This window comes from Dipodomys merriami, unplaced genomic scaffold, assembly GCF_024711535.1.
Source record: "Dipodomys merriami isolate MVZ:Mamm:240054 unplaced genomic scaffold, mDipMer1.0.p SCAF_68, whole genome shotgun sequence".
Taxonomy (NCBI): domain Eukaryota; kingdom Metazoa; phylum Chordata; class Mammalia; order Rodentia; family Heteromyidae; genus Dipodomys; species Dipodomys merriami.
Window position 1 is genome coordinate 3857934 of NW_027206268.1, and position 18104 is coordinate 3876037.

The 18104-nt window shown below is 49.7% G+C and overlaps 1 protein-coding gene across 1 annotated transcript; it reads right to left on the reverse strand.

Annotated features, from left to right (window-relative positions):
* Positions 1-13: 13 nt before the first annotated feature.
* On the reverse strand, positions 14-13964 carry Nme9 (NME/NM23 family member 9). Its single transcript, XM_070005486.1, has 12 exons — positions 13705-13964; positions 12425-12482; positions 11960-12063; positions 11108-11179; positions 10159-10275; positions 8934-9009; positions 7642-7724; positions 7136-7228; positions 5955-6109; positions 4490-4626; positions 3388-3515; positions 14-525 (listed from the first exon to the last, which is right to left on the reverse strand). Exons 1-11 carry the CDS (start codon positions 13735-13737, stop codon positions 3418-3420), a joined length of 1026 nt encoding a protein of 341 aa, XP_069861587.1. The 5' UTR covers positions 13738-13964; the 3' UTR covers positions 14-525; positions 3388-3417.
* Positions 13965-18104: the final 4140 nt, after the last annotated feature.

The window sequence follows — 18104 nt, forward strand, 5'->3', positions numbered from 1 at the left end:
ATTTTTATTTTTCCAGGGTATTTACTGAGTTTTAAAACCTGCCCCAGCAGGAACTTGGATTATATGCAGATCCCAGGAGTGCTCAATGTAAGAAAACCAATTTATTTAGGAATTCAGCTTTCTTTAGGGCCTACTCCTTGTCACTTTTAATTACTGGGGGAAAAAGAAATCCTTAGTTGACATTGGAAACACAAAACTCTCTAGTGTTGGTATCTAAAAGTACCAGGTAAATATCAAGAAACCAATACTTGCTTTGCTGAGACAATCTTGAACCTAGATAGCGAAGGCCCAGGAAACTAACACCCTGACACCTACTCTGGAGAAATCCTGCCTGGGCGTAGAAACAGTGCTGGAGAGAAGTGCTTTATAGTTTGATTTGGTTTCTTCTCTGAGCGAAGGGAGATGTATTCATTATTACCACCGTGTACAGGTGCCGTGTTCCAGAAGCACGAAGATGGAGGGAGGAGGAACAGCATCAGGCTTCCGCTCTCCTTTGTGTCCAAATTGTAACCCAGAACTTACAAACTAGAAAAGAATGTCCAGGTAATAAATAAGTTGCTTTCTTTCTCTCCCCCTCCTTCCTCCCCCTCCTACCCCCCCCCCCCCCCGAAGCACTTTATTCAGAACCATACATGTTCTTCTGGGAGTGTTTGGATCTGGTTTTAACACATGAGAATAAACTGCCAAGAAAAATCATGGCAACTTCTTTAAAAAAAAAAAAAGAAGAAGAAGTGAGTCTGTTTTCCACACGTCTGGATCATTAGGAACTGGTAGATCATCATTGGTGGCTTTTTCTTGGTGATTGGAGGGCTGATGGCGGGGGGAGGAGGGGGTCTATGCCTCAGGACTCCCACGGGGGTCTGCAGGTGGTCGCTCCCAGACACCAAGACCCCCACTGCCAAGGAGTCGACCCCTTCCTCCTCCGTCTTCCCTGGGGTATGTACCCCTGGCTGCCACCCGCCAACCTGAACTCAGTTAATGGGGTCAGCTGTATGGTCACCTCTCAAGGACACAGTGGCAGGGAGAGGATTTTCGTGAAGCTCTGGGGGGGACCCCAGGGGAGAGACCAGGAGGAAGGCTGAGCAGGCCCCTTTATATAACCATCTTAGGGAGAACTGAGAAGGGAGAAGGGGGGGGGGGGACACTCCCGCCCCAGGCCCTGGTTAGAAGGCCAGCAGGAAAGTGTCCCAACCCCGTGTCACCTGGGGTAGGACTGCTTCCCTCTTCTGTCCCTAGCACGGACCTTCCCTGGTTACAGTGCCCAGACTTGGCTCTGTGGTCCACGGGAAGCTTGGTCCAGCCTCCTCTCACCTCTGCCTCTGTGTCCTGTGGGGCTCCTGGCCTCAATGCTGCCCGGCAGTGTTTCCTGAGGACAGGCCAGAGCCAGGCCGTTGAATGGAGCCTGGGGTCCTTTTTTATTTTTGCCTGTCCTGGGGCTTGAACTCAGGGCCTGGGCAATGTCCCTGGGCTTCTTTTGCTCAGGGCTAGCGCTCTACCACTTGAGCCACAGTGCCGCTTTGGCTTTTTCTGTGTATGTGGTGCTGAGGAGTCAAACCCAGGGCTTCATGCATGCTAGGTGAGCATTCTACCACTGAGCCACCTTCCCAGCCCCTGAGCCTAAGATTGTTCACTAACAAGGCCTGCCCCTCTCCCACCAGAAACCCACACCGGGGAGGAGTCGAGGGGCTTTTACACCCCTAGAAGCCCATCCAGATGCAATGTTCCCCCCGTGATCTGGCGTGGGAAGCCAGGCCTAGAGAGTGGGCAGCCTGAAGCCACTGGTGAATTCTCCCATCTTCCCTTGAGGGACTAGTAGATGAACCCAGTGTGCCAGGCCTTGGTTCCCACCTCCTCTCCCCAGAGCCAGCCCAGGGCTCCCCAGAGAATGGCTTATGCCAGGCTGGTGGAAAATGCAGTGCGTCTAGGACATGCTGGCTTGTGGGAGCCAGCTGCCCACTTAAGGGAAGTTTTTGCCAGTGTCTGGATTGACTCCTGACACAAGCGGCACCCGAGAGAGGTGTTGTCTATGGGTGTTTCCTTCCTGATGTGCAGTGGAGGGACCCAGCCTCTTTCACTTAGCGAGAGCAGAGGAGGCCTGGGTTTGGTGAATTTAACAAAGAAGCCAAGAACAAAGTGGGAAGAGGGTGTCGTGCGCGCCTAGAGGTGTTCCCTGGGGTTCTAGACCCTTTTCATCCAAGTCCTCCATCCCTTAGAGGAAGAACTCTGGAGCCGTGGCTAAGCCAGCAATTCAGTGAAGGCTCCCTGCCCCCACTCACAACCAAGGAATCTGGGGTTTTGTTTGTTTGGTCAGTTGTGGAGTTTGAACTTGGCCTGGGCACTGTCTCTGAGCTCTTCAGCTCAAGGTGAGCGCTCTACCACTTGAGCCACAGCACCACTTCCGGTTTTCTGGAGCTTCATTGGAGATAAGGGTCTCAGACGTTCCTGCCCAGGCTGGCTTTGAACTATGATCCTCAGATCTCAGCCTCCTGAGTAGCTAGGATGACAGGCGTGAGCCACCGGCCCTTGGCTCATTGGGTCTTAAATTATGTTGAACCAAGGAAAACGGAGGAATTTGCCAAGAAAATAGAGATGTTCCCCAATGGCATGCAGGAAAGCTGCAGGTGGGCACAGCAGAAGAGCACAGCACAGCAACATGCTGGCTGCATCAGCTTGCCCTGTGCTGTGTTCAAGATCACAGTTAGAACATGAGCTTCTGGGCTGGGAAGGTGGCTCAGTAGTAGAGTGCTTGCCTTGCATGCATGAGGCCCTGAGATCGATTCCTCAGCACCACTTAAGTAGAAGAATCCAGAAGTAGCGCTGTGGCTCAAGTGGTAGAGCGCCTGCCTTGAGCTGAAGAGCTGAGGGACAGTGCCCAGGCCCAGAGTTCAGGCCCCATGACTGACCAAAAAAAAGGAGATGAGCTTGTCTGGAATTCCACCCCTGTCCCGTGTGACACTATTGTCTTAGCAGAGTATGATGACTCTTGCCTAATGATTTTTTTTTTTTTTTTTTTGCCAATCCTGGGGCTTGAACTCAGGGCCTGTGCACTGTCTGTGAGCTTTTGCTCCAGGCTAGCACTCTATTACTTGGGCCACAGCACCACTTCCAGCTTTCTGTACGCATGTGTGTGTGGTACTGAGGAATTGAACCCAACTCTTCATGTATACTAAGCCAGCGCTCTACCACTGAGCCACCTTCCCAGCCCAGGCTCACCGGTGTTATAAAAACCCAGAAGCAAGAGGGGAAACCAGTATGTCCTTTCTACTGATTAATAAGGCCGGGAAGCATAGACTGTGGTTTTGATTGCCCTTAAAGGACAGTTAAGACAGAACCCCACTGGTGATCACGTCATAGGTCTTGTTCTCAGACTCTCTTCTACGTGCTGACCTGTGATTGGGTGGCCCTGTGGTCTTGCCTCTAGTCACGGGGTTGGAAGAGCAGCATGGGGTCTTTGTCCATGTCGTCAGGAGCACAAAGTACCTCCTTGGGGCCTGCCTCTGGTTGGGTCTCATCACCTGTGGGATGATAGAAGTTCAGCAACAGCCACAGCCCAGGTCTTCTGCCCGCTGGCCACCCCCAAGCAAACAGAACCAAACCACCTAGCCTTAAGATAGGAGTTAGGCTAGGAGAAGCACCAGGGAGAGCTTAATGTGTGTGTTAGAGGTGAGAAGTTAAAAATTCCCCCAAAGGAATAACATTCATTCATCATTTAAGATGTCCTACACAAAACCAGAGGCTCATGCCTGTCATCCTAGCTACTGAGGAGGCTAAGACCTGAGGTTCATAGTTCAAAGCCAGCCCAGGCAGGAACATCTATGAGACTCTTTACCTGCAACGAACCACCACCAGAAAACCAGATGGGGAGCTGGAGCTCAAAGTGGTAGAGCCCTAGCCCTGAGCAAAAGAACTCAGGGACAACACCCAGACTGAGTTCAAGCCCCACAACCGACCAAATTATTTATAGATATAGATATAGATATAGATATTTCAAAAGGAATAACATTTATTCAGCATGTAGGATGTCATACACAAGGCCAGTGGCTGACACCTCTAATCCTAGCTACCAGAAAACTGAGATCTGAAGATTAGGGTTCAAAATCAGCCTGGGCAGAAAAATCTGTGAGACTCTTATCTCCAATTAACCACCAAAAGCCAGAAGTGGAGTTATGGCTCAAACAGTAGAGCCCCAGCCTTGACTGAAAAAAAAAAAAAAAAAAAAAAAAAAAAAGCCAAGTGAGAACCAGATCTGAGTTCAAACCCCAGTATTGGCACACACAAAAATAAAATAATTAAAAACAAGAACTAAAAAAGCAATACTGTTGTGCTATGAAAGCACACAACACTCAGACACGGAAAACTCAGTAGTGTATGTAACTCGAGTTACAGAAGGACCCCGTGTTTTCAGAACAACACTTGATTAGTTAAATAATGAACCCAATTCCTCTTCACCTCAGATTGAATAAAGGCCAGTTGGGTTCTGATGACTTACCCTGAAGGGCTTCTGTGTCGTTGTCTGAAAACCTGAAATTGGGGAAGAGCAAGGCCAGCTCTCTGCTTGCCTCTTCTCTGTTCCAGCTCCCGTGGACCGCATTGAATGGCATTTCTGTGCCGTACTGAGCCCGGAGACTGGGGACATTGGCCAAATACAAAAAAGAAATGAGTGCTGGGCGCCAGTGGCTCATGCCTGCAATCCTAGCTACTAAGGAGGCTGAGATCTGAGGATTACCGTTCAAAGCCAGCCAGGGCGGGAAAGGCCATGAGACTCTTAGCTCCAATAAACCACCAGAAAATGGGAAGTGGCACTGTGGCTCAAGTGGTAGAGCTCTCGCCTTGAGCTGAAGAGCTGAGGGGCAGTGCCCAGGCCCGGAGTTCAAGCCCCAAGACTGATAGGAAAAAAATAAATAGATGAGTGTGTCCTTTGGGAATATACCAATATGGTTACCAATTACCAGTGAGTTTCTGTGGAACTGCTTTCTCTTTGTAGGAAAAAAACAACAAAAATCCAGAATGCCAGCTCCGAAAGCTAGAACAGGAGCACTCGGCCATGTGCTTAACATCTGGGCCTTGTCACATTCCAGCACAGCCCCAAAAGGAAGGCTCTGCGATGCCCACGCTGACCATGTGAGTAGACAGAAGCATCTGAGCTGCCATTTTGTTCGTGTTGCCCCCAAGAGCTCCGTACCATGCCGAGGGCTTCAGCTTTGCTCCTGCTGAGCTAGTTAGTCCTCACAGTAACCCCATACCTTATTGCTAGCAAGACTTGGGTGCAAGTACTGTGCTGAAAGCCTCTGCCTTTTCAACGTGGTTGTTCATGCACCCATTGTACAGATGGGAGACGTGAGCCTGAGGAGGGATGTGCTCTAGGCACCTTAGAACGGCAAGGGCCAGGTGCTGGTGGCTCATGCCCGTCATCCTATCTACTCAGGAGGCTGAGATACCAGCATTGTGGTTCAAAGCCAGCCTGGGCAAGAAAGTCTGTGAGACTCTTTTATCTCCAATGAACTACCAGCAAACCAGAGGTGGAGCTGTGGCTCCAAGTGGTAGAGCAAATGAGCTCAGGGATAGCACCCAGGCCCCATGACCAACCCCCCCACCCCATCCCCCCCAAAAAAAATACTGCAAGGGACAAGTACAGCTCCTTGGTCTCTTGCTAAGTTCCTTTTGGTTGTGGTAGTGTGGGTTTGACATTGGTGACACTAGGGTAACTACTCACAGAGGCAAGAAGCAAGGCACCTGTCTAGTGCATCGTGCTGGACAGGATACTGAGACATCAGACCCTTAGGTCACCCAGGGTGGACAGCGGAAGTGGAAGGGGTCGAGTCTAGACCACAGACCATTCCCCAGAGTGTCTGACTTGGCAGGCTCAAGTGGGATCCTAGAATCTACTTCCGGGGACCATGTGGTGGGGACATTGGCTTTGACAGGGGCAGAGGGACCGCAGCTGGTGACATCACCTTTCAGGTTGCTCCCTCCTGGCTACATCCGGGTCACAAGGCCCCATGAGGACTCTCCAGGCACTGACCACATCCTGGGAGTCTTCGGTCCTGGTGAGGATCAGGAGGCGGCTGGGCCCGCTGCACATGTGGTGGACCATCTTTTCCAATGTCTCCTAGACACAAAGACAGACCACCACCACCCCCAGAATGGGAGAGAGTTAGTAAGCGGTCTTGTCACTTTTCCCCATGCCCGTAGGTAAGAAGTCCCTGCCTTTGGGCATCTCGGCGGGGATGATCATCCACCTATATTGTGACAGGATGTAGTTACAATAAGCCGGACAGAAGTGTATCGAGGACCAAATGAAACCAGGCACCAGCAGCTCACACCTGTCCTAGCTACTCAGGAGGCTGAGATTTGAGGATTATGGTTCAAAGCCAGCCTGGGCAGGAAAGCCCATTGAGACTCTTATCTCCAATGAAGTACCAGAAAACCGGAAGTAGCGCTGTGGCTCCAAGTGGTAGAGCACTCGCCTTGAGCTGAAGAGCGAAGAGCTCAGCCACAACAGCAACCAGCCCATGGCTGTTCCCGTTCACTTCATTTGGCCCTAGTTTGACTGATTTTTATCCCCCAACCTGACCAGTAGGTGGTGCTGTAACTCAAGCCAGGTCACACAGACTCCCAAGGAGATGAGTCATATGTTTAAAGTGGCAGTTGGTAATGTCAAGGGCTAATGCCTGAGGCTTTGGTTTCTGATTTTGTTTGTTTGTTTTGTTTTGGACTCTGGGCCTGGGCGCTGTCCCTGAGCTCTTCAGCTCAAGGCAAGCGCTCTACCACTTTGAGCCACTAACTCCACTTAATGGTTTTCTTGTGGTTCATTGGACATAAGTGTCTCACAGACTTTCCTGCCCAGGCTAGCTTCGAACTGCGATCTCAGCCTCCTGAGTAGCTAGGATTACAGATGTGAGCTCTGTAGTGTGCTTTTCTTATAGGATCTTGTGCTAACTTTGGTTAGGCTGGCCTTGGACAGCGATTCTCCTAACCCTACTTCCAGAGTAGCACACCTGACTCATAGCCAGGACTCATGACCACTTCCTGTTCCTATACCTGCTCTCCACAGTAGTCTAACTTCTCTCACATGACTGCCAGTGTGTGTGCATAGTGCTGGGGGGTGAGGAGAAATGAGTAGAGAGCCGGATACCTCTCCGGCCCTGTGTTGGTAGAAAAGTCGCATTTCCTTCTCTGTCAGTGCTCTCTCTTCGTTTACCAGAATGTCGAACCCAGCTTCCTGGATCTGTAAAATACACACGAGGAGGCTGTTAGGGTAGATCAAGTCCCAGTCAGAGTTGACATCTCCATTTCCTCAACAGGAAGCTGAATTGCCTCTCAGAAGCTTGCTTTCCCCAAAGGAGAATGCTACTCCCCCATTTTTTCCCTATGTCCCCCTTTTGTCAGTCGTGGGGCTTGAACTCTGGGCCTGGGTGCTGTCCCTCAGCTCTTCAGCTCAAGGCGAGCGCTCTACCACTTGAGCCACAGCGCCAGTTCTGGCTTTTTCTGCTTATGTGGTATTGAGGAATCGAACCCAGGGCCTCATGCGTGCGAGGCTAGCGCTCTACCACTGAGCCACCTTCCCAGCCCCCAGCCCCTCCTGCTTATCTACCAGAGAGGCCTTGAGGATCTGCACAGGTGAAGTGCTGTGTCTCTCACCTTCATAATAATCTCATCCATCTTCCCGTGGACCACTGCATCCGGCTTAATGATTGCCAAGGTGCAGGTCTGATCTATAGACACTGAAGTGAACACAGGGAAGATGTTAGTCGCTGGTATTGGAGACTCCCAGGAGGCCATTTGCCTCTTCTCCAAGGCTCCAGGGCCTCAAAAGCCAGGCACAGGCTGGCAATCCCAGGTTCCCCTCCCCTGGCTTCTGACTGGGCCCTGCAGATCTGGAGTCTAGTAGAGTCTAGTCTGAACGAGGCTCGGACTGCCACGTCCGCCTGGCTGAGATCAAAAGAGACTGACGCATGCAGGGGGCAGCAGCTCACGCCTGCCATCCTTGTCACTCAGGAGGCAAAGGTCTGAGGATCACAATTCAAAGCCAAGCCAGGCAGGAAAGTCCGCGGGACTCCTGTTTCCAGTTACCAGCAAAGAGCCAACGTAGACACCTGGCTCAAGTGGCAAGAGGGCTAGCCTTCAGCAAAAAGGCTAAGACACAGCACTCAGGCCCTGAATTCAAGCCCCAGTACTGGTACCAAAAATAAACAGACAGAGACAAAGACAAATGGATAGACAGACATAGATAGATGATTGACAGACATACATAGATAGATGATTGATGTAGATAGACAGACAGATAGCCAGCCAGGCAGGCAGGCAGAAAGACAAACAGCCAGACAGATTATTTGAGATCAGAAACCCAGAAACAACTGAATGAGTTGGCCTAGGGCCGGGTCCCAGTCACCCCCATCCTTTCTGGTCTCCCTCTTGTGATTGTAGGGTTCTGACTGCTATCTGCCCTGTGCTCCTCATGCTGTCCTAGCTCCTTGCCCCTCTCCTCCTTTGGCTTCTCCAGCTGCATGGGCAATAATGGCTGCCCCAAGTCCTGAATGTTCACCTGCTCCAGCCCTCGTGGTCCCAGTTCAAGTGTTCCTGAGACAAGACCAAAGTGACCAGCTTTGGCGGGGAGGGGGGTGGGAGAGGTTGTTTTTTTTTTTTTTTTTTTTTTAATTGCATTTTGGAGTTCCTTTGTTGTTGGTGGGTAGTGTGAGGGATATACCTCCCAGAGCCTATTGCATGCCTGTTGAACTGCTTACGTTTGAACAGCATTCACAGTGGGGAAATAAATGGATACAAGATGTTTGCTGAAGCCGGGCGATTAGAGATAAACACATTTCAAGGATTTAATCTCCTCAGGGTTCAGATTGCTCAATAAGCTGATGTATCACGTGTGCAAAACCCACATCCAGTCTGAGTGTGCCTCGCTCAGTTCCTCTGCAACTCACCTAAGTCCTCGTCGCCCCCACCGTATTCGTCTTGGGAAAACCATTCGTCTCCGTCAGAAAGCACCTCGTCTTTAATCTAGTACAAGTGGGTCATGAGCAGAGAGGTAGTTAGCCACTTAGAAATCCCACAAAAAGAACAATGAAATGGGGCCAGGCATTGGTAGCTCGTGCCTGTCATCCTAGCTACTCAAGAGGATGAGATGTTGTAAGGATCACATTTTGAGGCCAGCTGGACAGGGAAGTCTATGATACTTCTTTTTTGTTTGTTTGTGCCAGTCCTGGGGCTTGATCTCAGGGCCTGGGCACTGTCCCTGAGCTTCTTTAGCTCAAGGCTTGAGCCACAGCACCACATCTAGCTTTTTCTATGTATGTGGTACTGAGGAACCAAACCTTGGGCTTCATGCATGCTAAGCAAGCACTCTGCCACTGAGCCACATTCCCAGCCCTCTGTGACACTCTTATCTCCAATTAATTACTAAAAAGCCAGAAATGGTACTGTGGCTGAAAATGGAAGAGTGCTAGCTTTGAGCACAAATGCTAAAGGTGAGTGCTCGGTCCAGAGTTCAGTCCTGAGGACCAGTACACACACACACACACACACACACACACACACACACACACACACACCAATGGAATGTAAATGACTCAAATATAGAACAGAAAGGAAGGGGAGTTGCAGATTCTAAGTCTTGGAGACTTTACAAGATCCTTCTTAGTCGTCGAGGATCAAGTGAGAAAATAGGGGGAGTGCATGGGGACTTTATATTTTACATTCTGCTTCTCTTCCTGAGCACTAGAGGCTAAAGAAGAAAAGAGTAGACATTTTGTTGAGAAGATAAAAGTATTGAAATGTAAATACATCCGAAATGATAGGCTGTACCGTGCAGAGAAGCAAAGAGATAATTATTTTCCCTGGAGGAGGCCCAGGAAAATGAAAGGTAAACAAGAAAATGTATTCGCTTCTGATCCAGTCTATTCAACAGAGTGAGCTGTGCTGTTTTCAAGTTGAATATGAATCCCTTGGGTCCATGACCAGCTGCTGGTTCACACCTGTCATCATCCTAGCTACTCAGAAGACAGAGATGGATCAATGTTGGAGGCCAATTGGGTCCAAAAGTTTTCAAGACCTCATCTCAACCAATAGCTGGGCTCTGTGATACCTGGTATAGACAGGCCTGGGCGAGCACGCTAGTGAGCCTGTGCTTGGGGAGGTGACCTCACTCACCACTTTGCGTTCTCTGCCATCCGTCAGCACCCTCTTTTCAGCCTCCAGCTGGTTGAGGATGGTTTTCTGCAGGAGTGGGGCATTCGCGCCCCTGACCACGGCCACCAGCTCTCCCCCCTGCAAAGGCGATGTAGTGCACACTCCTGAAGTCCCTTCCTCCAGAGACCACGTGACAGTTTACAACTGCGCCCCCCCATCCATCCACCCCAGGCCCAAAGCCTCTGCCCTCCCTCCTTGTGTTGGAATCCACCTCCGATGCTGGGGTTTTCCCAGTGGCAAGCCTCTCGGGTTCTAGAAAGCTCCTGGTTCTAGGATTCTTCTCTCGGGGCTTTACTTCCTACCCCATGTTCCTCCTTCCAGAACTGCCTCCCGAGAGGATCACTACACACCTGTAACTCAGTATGGCTGATATTTATTTAACAAGAGCACCTTCTCTGAAAAGACCAGTCATCAGCCGAGCATAGTGGCTCAGACCTGTAACCCTGGCAACTTGGGAGACTGGTATCTGAAGGACTGAAGGCAGCCTAAACAACAATTAAAAGTCTGCTAGACCCCATCTCTAAAATATAATCAGCAAAAAGCAGGGCTGGGAAAATAGCTCCAATGGTAGAGCACCAGCCGAGCAAGTAAGCTAAGCAAGTATAAGGCCTTGAGTTCAAATCCTAGTCCCAAGAAAGAAAAGGCAGGCAGGCAGGCAGACAAGCAAAAGAAGGAAGGAAAGGACAGTACATGGAAGTTTCAAGTGCTTTTTTACGTGATCTATCTGGAGAGTGGGATGAGCAAGAACTACCTACCTCACAGGGCATGTGTCACTGTGTTTTTGAAATTAAAAAGCAAAACACTCCAGGGGACGTGTCCCTTGTTTGGATCACTGAGACTACAGTGCATCTGCTTTGAATGCTGAGGATTTTCAATCATCAATTACTTCCCATTCTGCAGATATACTTACTGCATAAAACAGAAAGGTCGGCTCACACTTCCCTCGGTATTTTTCCAGCACCTCAAGACAGTCTGCCTCTGCCTAAAGAAAAACAAACCATCAGCAGACCCGCCGGGTACCACATGCAGGTCTGGGCCACGGGAGCTCTATCGACCTTCCCAGCTCAGCCTCCTGCTGCTTCTGATCAGGACCATCCCTGTCAGCACATTGGTGACAGTTGTGACAGTCACCAGAAGAACTAAGAGGAGGAAACACAGCCAGGCATCAGTGGCTCACATCTACAATCCTCGCTGCTCAGGGGGCTGAGGTCTGAGGATTAAGGTTCAAAAAGCCAGCCCAAGCAGGAAAGGTCTATGAGACTCTTATCTCCAATTAGCAAGCAGAGAGCCAGATGTGGAGCTGTAGTTCAAGTAGCAGAGCGCCAGCCTTGGGCTGAAAAAGCTAAGAGAGAGTGACTAGGTTTAAGTTTAGTCCCAGTCCTGGTGTGTGTGTGTGTGTGTGTGTGTGTGTGTGTGTGCGTGCGCGCGCGCGCGCGCGCGCGTGTGCGCACGCACGTGTGCAAGCGTGCAGATGCAAATGTTGCTCCTGCACAAGGAGGAGAAGGAGGGAGGGAGGGAGGGAGGGAGGGAGGGAGGGAGGGAGGGAGGGAGGGAGGGAGAGGAAGGGCCTGAGCTATAAGGACTGTAAGAATTGGAGGCCTCAGAGCCTTTGCATTCTGGTGAAATCAACCAACCAGCAGTCTATAAATGATGCTGCTCAGCGACCTGCAAAAGCAGCTCATGCTTTCGGCTCCTTAACTGGGCTTTAAACTTCCATTCATGTGTTTCAGTATCGCGAGACTTGGCGGAGAGAGCATCTTACTAGTGCAAAATGGAGAAGGTCCAGGTCCACCTCCGTCCTCATCTTCTGGAAGAGGCTCAGCACAGGCTTGCAGGGGCCGCACCAGCCTTGATGGACATCCACAACTGCGAGAAGTAAGGGTCGGGGATGCTCAGTGTGTCGGCTCTACAGAAAACGCTACTCACGGTACTGTTCCTGCTCATGGTGCAACACATTGTTTAACAAATTTGAGACACATGGGTAGGATCTGAAAGGGTTTTTTTTTTTTTTTTTGCCAGTCCTGGGGCTTGAACTCAGGGCCTGGATACTGTCCCTGAGCTGCTTTTGCTCAAGGCTAGCACTCTACCACTTGAGCCACAGAGCACTTCCTGCTTTTTCTGTGTATGTGGCACTGGGGAATCGAACCCGGGCTTCATGCATGGTAGGCGAGCACTCTACCACTAAACCACCTTCCCACCCTGAAAGGTTATTTTTGACTTCCCTTACCAGTGAGTCCTTTGGAACTGAGCATTTCTTCCCAAAGTTCCTGGGTGCTGACGTGGACCTGAAGGCAGAGGTTCAAAGGTTATGTCACGGAGACTAACATATTTCCTCCCAGATCTTTCATTCTCTGGAATATGTATCCAAGACTTCACCCTCAATGTTTTCTTCTCTTCTTCCCACTCCCCAGCCAAAACTACTCCCCTATGCATGAAGGGCACTGTTCTCAGACACTTCCAAATACCATGTTACAGTAGCCAGGCGCTGGTGGCTCACACCTGTCATCCTAGCTACTCAGAAGGCTGAACTCTGAGGGACTGAGGTTCAAGCCAACCCTGGGCAAGAAACTGTGTGTGGACTTTTATCTCTAGTTAACTACCAAAAAGCTGAAAGTCAGCCAGGTGCCAGTGGCTCACGCCTATAATCCTACTCAGGAGGCTGAGAGCTAAGAATTGTGGTTCAAAACAAGACCAGGCAGGAAAGTCTATGAGACTCTTAACTTCCAATGAACCACAAGAAAACCATGAGTGGCATTGTGGTTCAAGTGGTAGAGCACTAGTCTTGAGCTGAAGAGCTGAGGGACAGCGCCCAGCCACAGAGTTCAAGCCCCATGACTGACCAAAAAAAAAAAAAAATCTGGATATGAATCTGTGGCTCAAAGTATCTCAGGTTAATAGATACATGTGAATGCAAAGAGCTGTGTGTCATATTCTCTGCAGTTACGTCTCGACAAGACACACAGCAGTCAGGTGGATTGTGCTGGCTCATCCTGTCTTGGCCTGTTTTGGTGTGTGTCTAAGTCCTGTGGTTTGTATCTGCACTGGAAGCAAGAGACCTTTGCCCAGTTTGGTTTGTGTAAATTTAAGTAGAAGTTTGTCATTGCTAGGGGTCCGTAGTACTACTAGAAAGAATGGCCATTTTTAGCCAAGCACCCGTGGCTCACGCCCGTGATCCTTGGTACTCAGGAGAGTGAGATCTGAGGATCAGGGTTCAAAACCAGCCCTGGGGAGGGGAAATAAACTCCATGAGACTCTGATCTTCCGTAAACTACCCCCCCAAAAAATAAGTGGAGCTGTGGCTCAAGTGGTAGAGTAGCTAGTCTTGAGCAAGAAGCAGCTCAGGGTCAGCTCCTAGGCCCTGAGTTCAAGTCCCAGGAGTGGCACAAGAGGAAAAAAAATTTTTTTTAAAGTAAGAATTGCCACTTTTAATACGGAACCCCACCTTCTCCTCACCACCCTGCAACCTCACCCCAAGTGCTGGGAGCCAGCACCCCTGGACAGGCTCACCTGCAGGGCCATTTCCTTCTTCTTGCTGCCCATGGCTCTTGCCGGTCAGATGGGAGCCTTGTTATTGCGGATGTGAGGGGTTGAGAGGCCTCTCAGCCTTCTCTGAATCAGCCAGAGACCAGAACCTCCTTCAGACAGACCCCCCCACACCTCCTTTTAAAGTGCTTTGGGGACCCCAGCCACTGCACGAGCTTCCAACAGTACTTAGTCCTCAGCACTGCACCACCCAACACAACAACTGCACCCACCAACTGTAGGTGCTAGCCTACGGTTGCCTGGGCAACTCAAACACCAGCTCCTCGGGCCTGGAAGTGTAGGCCACGCCCACTCCGGGCCTCAGCCAATGACAGGAGAGCCTGTGTAATGAGGGATGCTCTCATTGGCTGAAGCCTACGTCCCTCGAGAAAAAGATCCTTCCTCTGGAGCTGTGCAATTAATTGCATTCCCCCCCTCTGTCTCTCTGTCTCTGTCTCTCTTGTCTCCTCTCCTTTCACTCTCTCTTCCCTCCCTCCCTCCTTCCCTTTCTCTCTCCTCTCTCTTCTCTCTCTCTCCTCTCTCTCTCTCCTCCCTTCCTCCCTCCCCCACTCCATCCGTCCTTCCTAACCAGCTTGCTGGGGGCTCAGCAGTTTTTTCCTTCCATATTTGTGTGATGTGTGCCTAGAAAGGAAGCAGGGTTTCATGAACATGGAAATAATCCCTGTCATCCTAGCTACTCAGGAGGTTGGCACTTAAGGATCGTGGGTTCCAAGTCAACCTGGACAGGAAAGTTCAAAAGATTCTTATCTCCCATTAGCCACTAAAAAGCTGTAAGTTAGCTGGGCCCCCGGGGCTCACGCCTGTAACTTTGGAAGCTGGGATCTGAGGATCACAGTTTGAAGCCAGCTCAGGAAGAAAAGTCCGCGTGAGATTCTTTATCTCCAATATACTGCTCAAACACCCTAAGTGGAGCTTTGGCTCAAAGTGGTAGATTACTAGCCTTGAGCAAGAGAGCTCAGGGACAGTGCCCGGTCCTGAGTTCAAGCCCCACAACCAGAGGAGGAAAAAAAAAAAAGCCCCAAAAACCTGGAAGTGGAGCTGTGGCTCAAAGTGGTAGAGCACTAGCCTTGAACACAAAAACTCCAGGACAGCATTCAGGCCCTGAGTTCAAGCCACAGTACCAGCACGCACACTTGTTCACACATACACAGACTTTTTTCTTTTTTTTTTTTGGTACCAGTACTGAGTACTGGGGGCTAGAGCTTCAGGCCTAGTACTCTCAGTTGGCTTTTTTGCTCAAGGCTGGTACTTTACCACTTGAGCCACTTCCAGCTTTTTGCTGGTTGATTGGAGATAGGAGTCTCACAGACTTCCCTGCCCCAAGGCTGGCTTTGAACCACAATCCTCTGATCTCAGCCTTCTGAACAGCTAGGATGACAGGCGTGAGCCACCAGCCCTCAGCTCACTGAGCCACTTTAAACACAGCATTGCCCCTCAAAGGGCAGAAGCTCTTGAATTGTGTGGGATCACTCTTGAAACTTAATTCCCAAAGTAAGATTCAGATCAGATGCTCAACTCTTCCCATCAGCACAGGCAGAGACATTTGATCCCTGGAGACAACACGGGAAAAGTTTTTAAGTTCAAGCCCTAGAACTGACAAATACATAAATACATAAATAAGTTCTAATTTTAGCAATTGTAAAGAACCTATCATAAAAGGAATCATTAGACTGTTACTTCTACATTAAGACCTAGGATCCATCTCATTGCTCATTAGTATGTTTCTTTCTGGAAATAGGGTCTCTTGATATTGTCCTAGCTGGTCAAACTTGTTTCTGTGAGTCTCCTGCCTCAACCTGCCTCAGAGCTGAGACTACAAGTCTATGACATGTTCAATCCAAGGTCACTTTCTTCTCACAGTACTAGGATTTGAACCCAGAGCCTTGCTTTTGCTAATCAAGCATTCTACCACTGAGCCACACACCTCAGCCCTGTGGTTTTTTGTGTTGTTGTTTTTTTTGGGTCCGGTGGTGGGGCTTGAACTCTGGGCCTGGGCGCTGTCCCTCAGCTCTTCAGCTCAAGGCTAGAGCTCTACCACTTGAGCCACAATGCCACTTCCGGCTTTTTTCTTTTTGCTTATGTGGTGCTGAGGAATTGAACCCAGGGCCTCAGGCATGCTAGGCAAGCGCTCTAACCACTGAGCCACCTTCCCAGCCCCCCTGTGGTTATTTTTGAAATGAGGTCTTATATTTTTTGGTGCAGACAAGTTTGGACTATAGTCCTCCTATTTATACTTCCAACTGGAGTGGGAGTGGCAGGCGCGTCAGCTTTGTTGTTGTTGTTGGGATAGGGTCTTAACTTTTGTTTCCTTCTCAGCTAGCCTAGAACTGTAATCTTCCCAATTTCCACCTCTCTGAGTATCTAGGAATACAGGTGTAAGCCACTGCACTGCACACATGTATCCATTGTTTCATTTTTCTCTCTGACAGGGCATTCTATCACCTCGGTGTACTAGAGTTGGTTTTAAACGATGAACTAGGGACCAAGGGTCATTTTCCTCCACGTGCATTTTTGACAGTACCAGCATCCGTAGCTGCGAAGTGGTCTTCACTGTAGCCGGCTGCCTTGGTGATCTGTCTCAAAAGACAAGTGGGAGTTTCCTTCCTCTTTAGGCTGTGCATAGGATTAGCATCAAATTGGGGAACTGATAGGCTCCCACTTCATTTTTTATGAATTCCCTTGGCTATTTTCCTTGTGTAAATTTCACAGTCAACCTGCTAACACTTTTTTTTTTTAATCCTGTTGGAAATTGCATTCTGATTGCATTGGTTCTAAAGAATGACTTGAGTCAGGTCTTGGTGGCTCACACCTGTAATCCTAGCTGAGATCTGAGGGTCACAGTTCAAACCCCCAGCCCATGTAGGAAAGTCCCCGTGAGACTCTTGTCTTCCATGAACCACGCAAAAACCAGAGTGGCGCTGTGGCTTCAAGGGGTAGAGCACTAACCTTGAGCACAAAGAGGCTCAGGGACAGCGTCCAGGCCCTGAGTTCAAGCTCCACAACCAACCAAGAAAAGAAAAGAAAAAAAAAGTGACCTGAAGTGAATAGACATGCTGTTAATACTGAGTCACGCAACCCAGAAATAGTTCTCTTCTCTCCCGCCCCCTTTCCCTGCTAGGTGAGGGCTTTACCTTGCAGCTATATCCTTTTCCAGCAGAGTGTATTAGTGATATCCACTTCTGGTAGAGTGTAGTTAGCATTCCGTCGCTGTGACAAACGCTTGAGTGATGGATGCTGCTGTGTCTCTCAGGAACTCAAGAGTCCAGGGGAGCGGAGGGCTCCCTTTGGGCCATGGAGTCCCCTGGCTGCTCCCGTGAGCAGTGGGTGAGCTTTGGCGCCTGGTATTCAGAATTCCCCCTGGATACAGGGGCCAACTAGCACGTTTGCTCCGTCCCTGCCTCAGGGCTTTCTCTTGAGTAAGCGCAGCCGCTCTGATCTGTGTCCTAACCCAGGAAATGTTGGCCCCAGGTCTGGACAGGAGTCTGGCTTTGTAGAGTGCCTGCCAGACACACCTGGTTAGCCGTGCATATCTGCTGGAATTCCCGCCCCAGTACTCCCTCCCCCACTTCTCTCTCCATACCATTTTTTTTTTCCTTCTTTTTCTAATGGTACTGAGGTTTGAACTCAAGATTTCAAACTTGCTAGGCAGGTGCTCTACCACTTAATCCATCCATGTTCCTAGCCCCTTTGGCTCTGGTTCTTTTTTGAGATAGGCTTTTACTTTTTTTTTTTTTTTTTTGTCGTAGCCAGTATGGATTTCAATCCTCTTGTTTATACTTCCTGGGTGATAGGCATATACCACTTTTCAGGTCTTGAAAACTTTTTTTGGTGCTGGTGCTGGGCACTGTCCCTGAGCTATACTCTTCCACTCCTCTTTAAAGCTAGCGCTATACCACTTGAGCCACAGCTCCAGTTCTGGGTTATTTGGTGTTTAATTGGCAGTAAGAGTCTCACAGACTTTCCTGCCCAAGCTGGCCTCAAACCTCGATCCTCAGATCTCAGCCTCCTGTCTAGCTAGGATTACAGGTGTGAGCCACTGGCACCCAACTTGAAAACTTTTTTTTTTTCTTTCAGGCTTGAGGCTTGAACTCTGGGCCTGGGCGCTGCCCCTCAGCTCTTCAGCTCAAGGCGAGCGCTGTACCACTTGAGCCACAGCTCCACTTCTGGTTTGCTTCTGGTTCATTGGAGATAAGAGTCTCACAGACTTTTTCTGTCCAGGCTAGCTTTGAACCATGATCCTCAGATCTCAGCCTCCTGAGTAGCTAACAGGCGTGAGCCACCAGTGCCCGTCGTTGAAAACTTTTTTGCCCAGCAATTTCAGTCTGAGATATACACTAAGGAAGATTGAAAACATAGCTATGAAG

Excerpts from the sequence above, each read along its gene's own strand:
- Nme9 (XM_070005486.1), bottom strand. The coding sequence starts at position 13,737 with ATGGGCAGCAAGAAGAAGGAAATGGCCCTGCAG. Across the intron at positions 11,180-11,959 it reads ACCTTCTCCATTTTGCACTA|GCAGAGGCAGACTGTCTTGA; the intron begins GTAAGATGCTCT and ends GTTTTTCTTTAG. Across the intron at positions 7,229-7,641 it reads TGGATGAGATTATTATGAAG|ATCCAGGAAGCTGGGTTCGA; the intron begins GTGAGAGACACA and ends TGTATTTTACAG.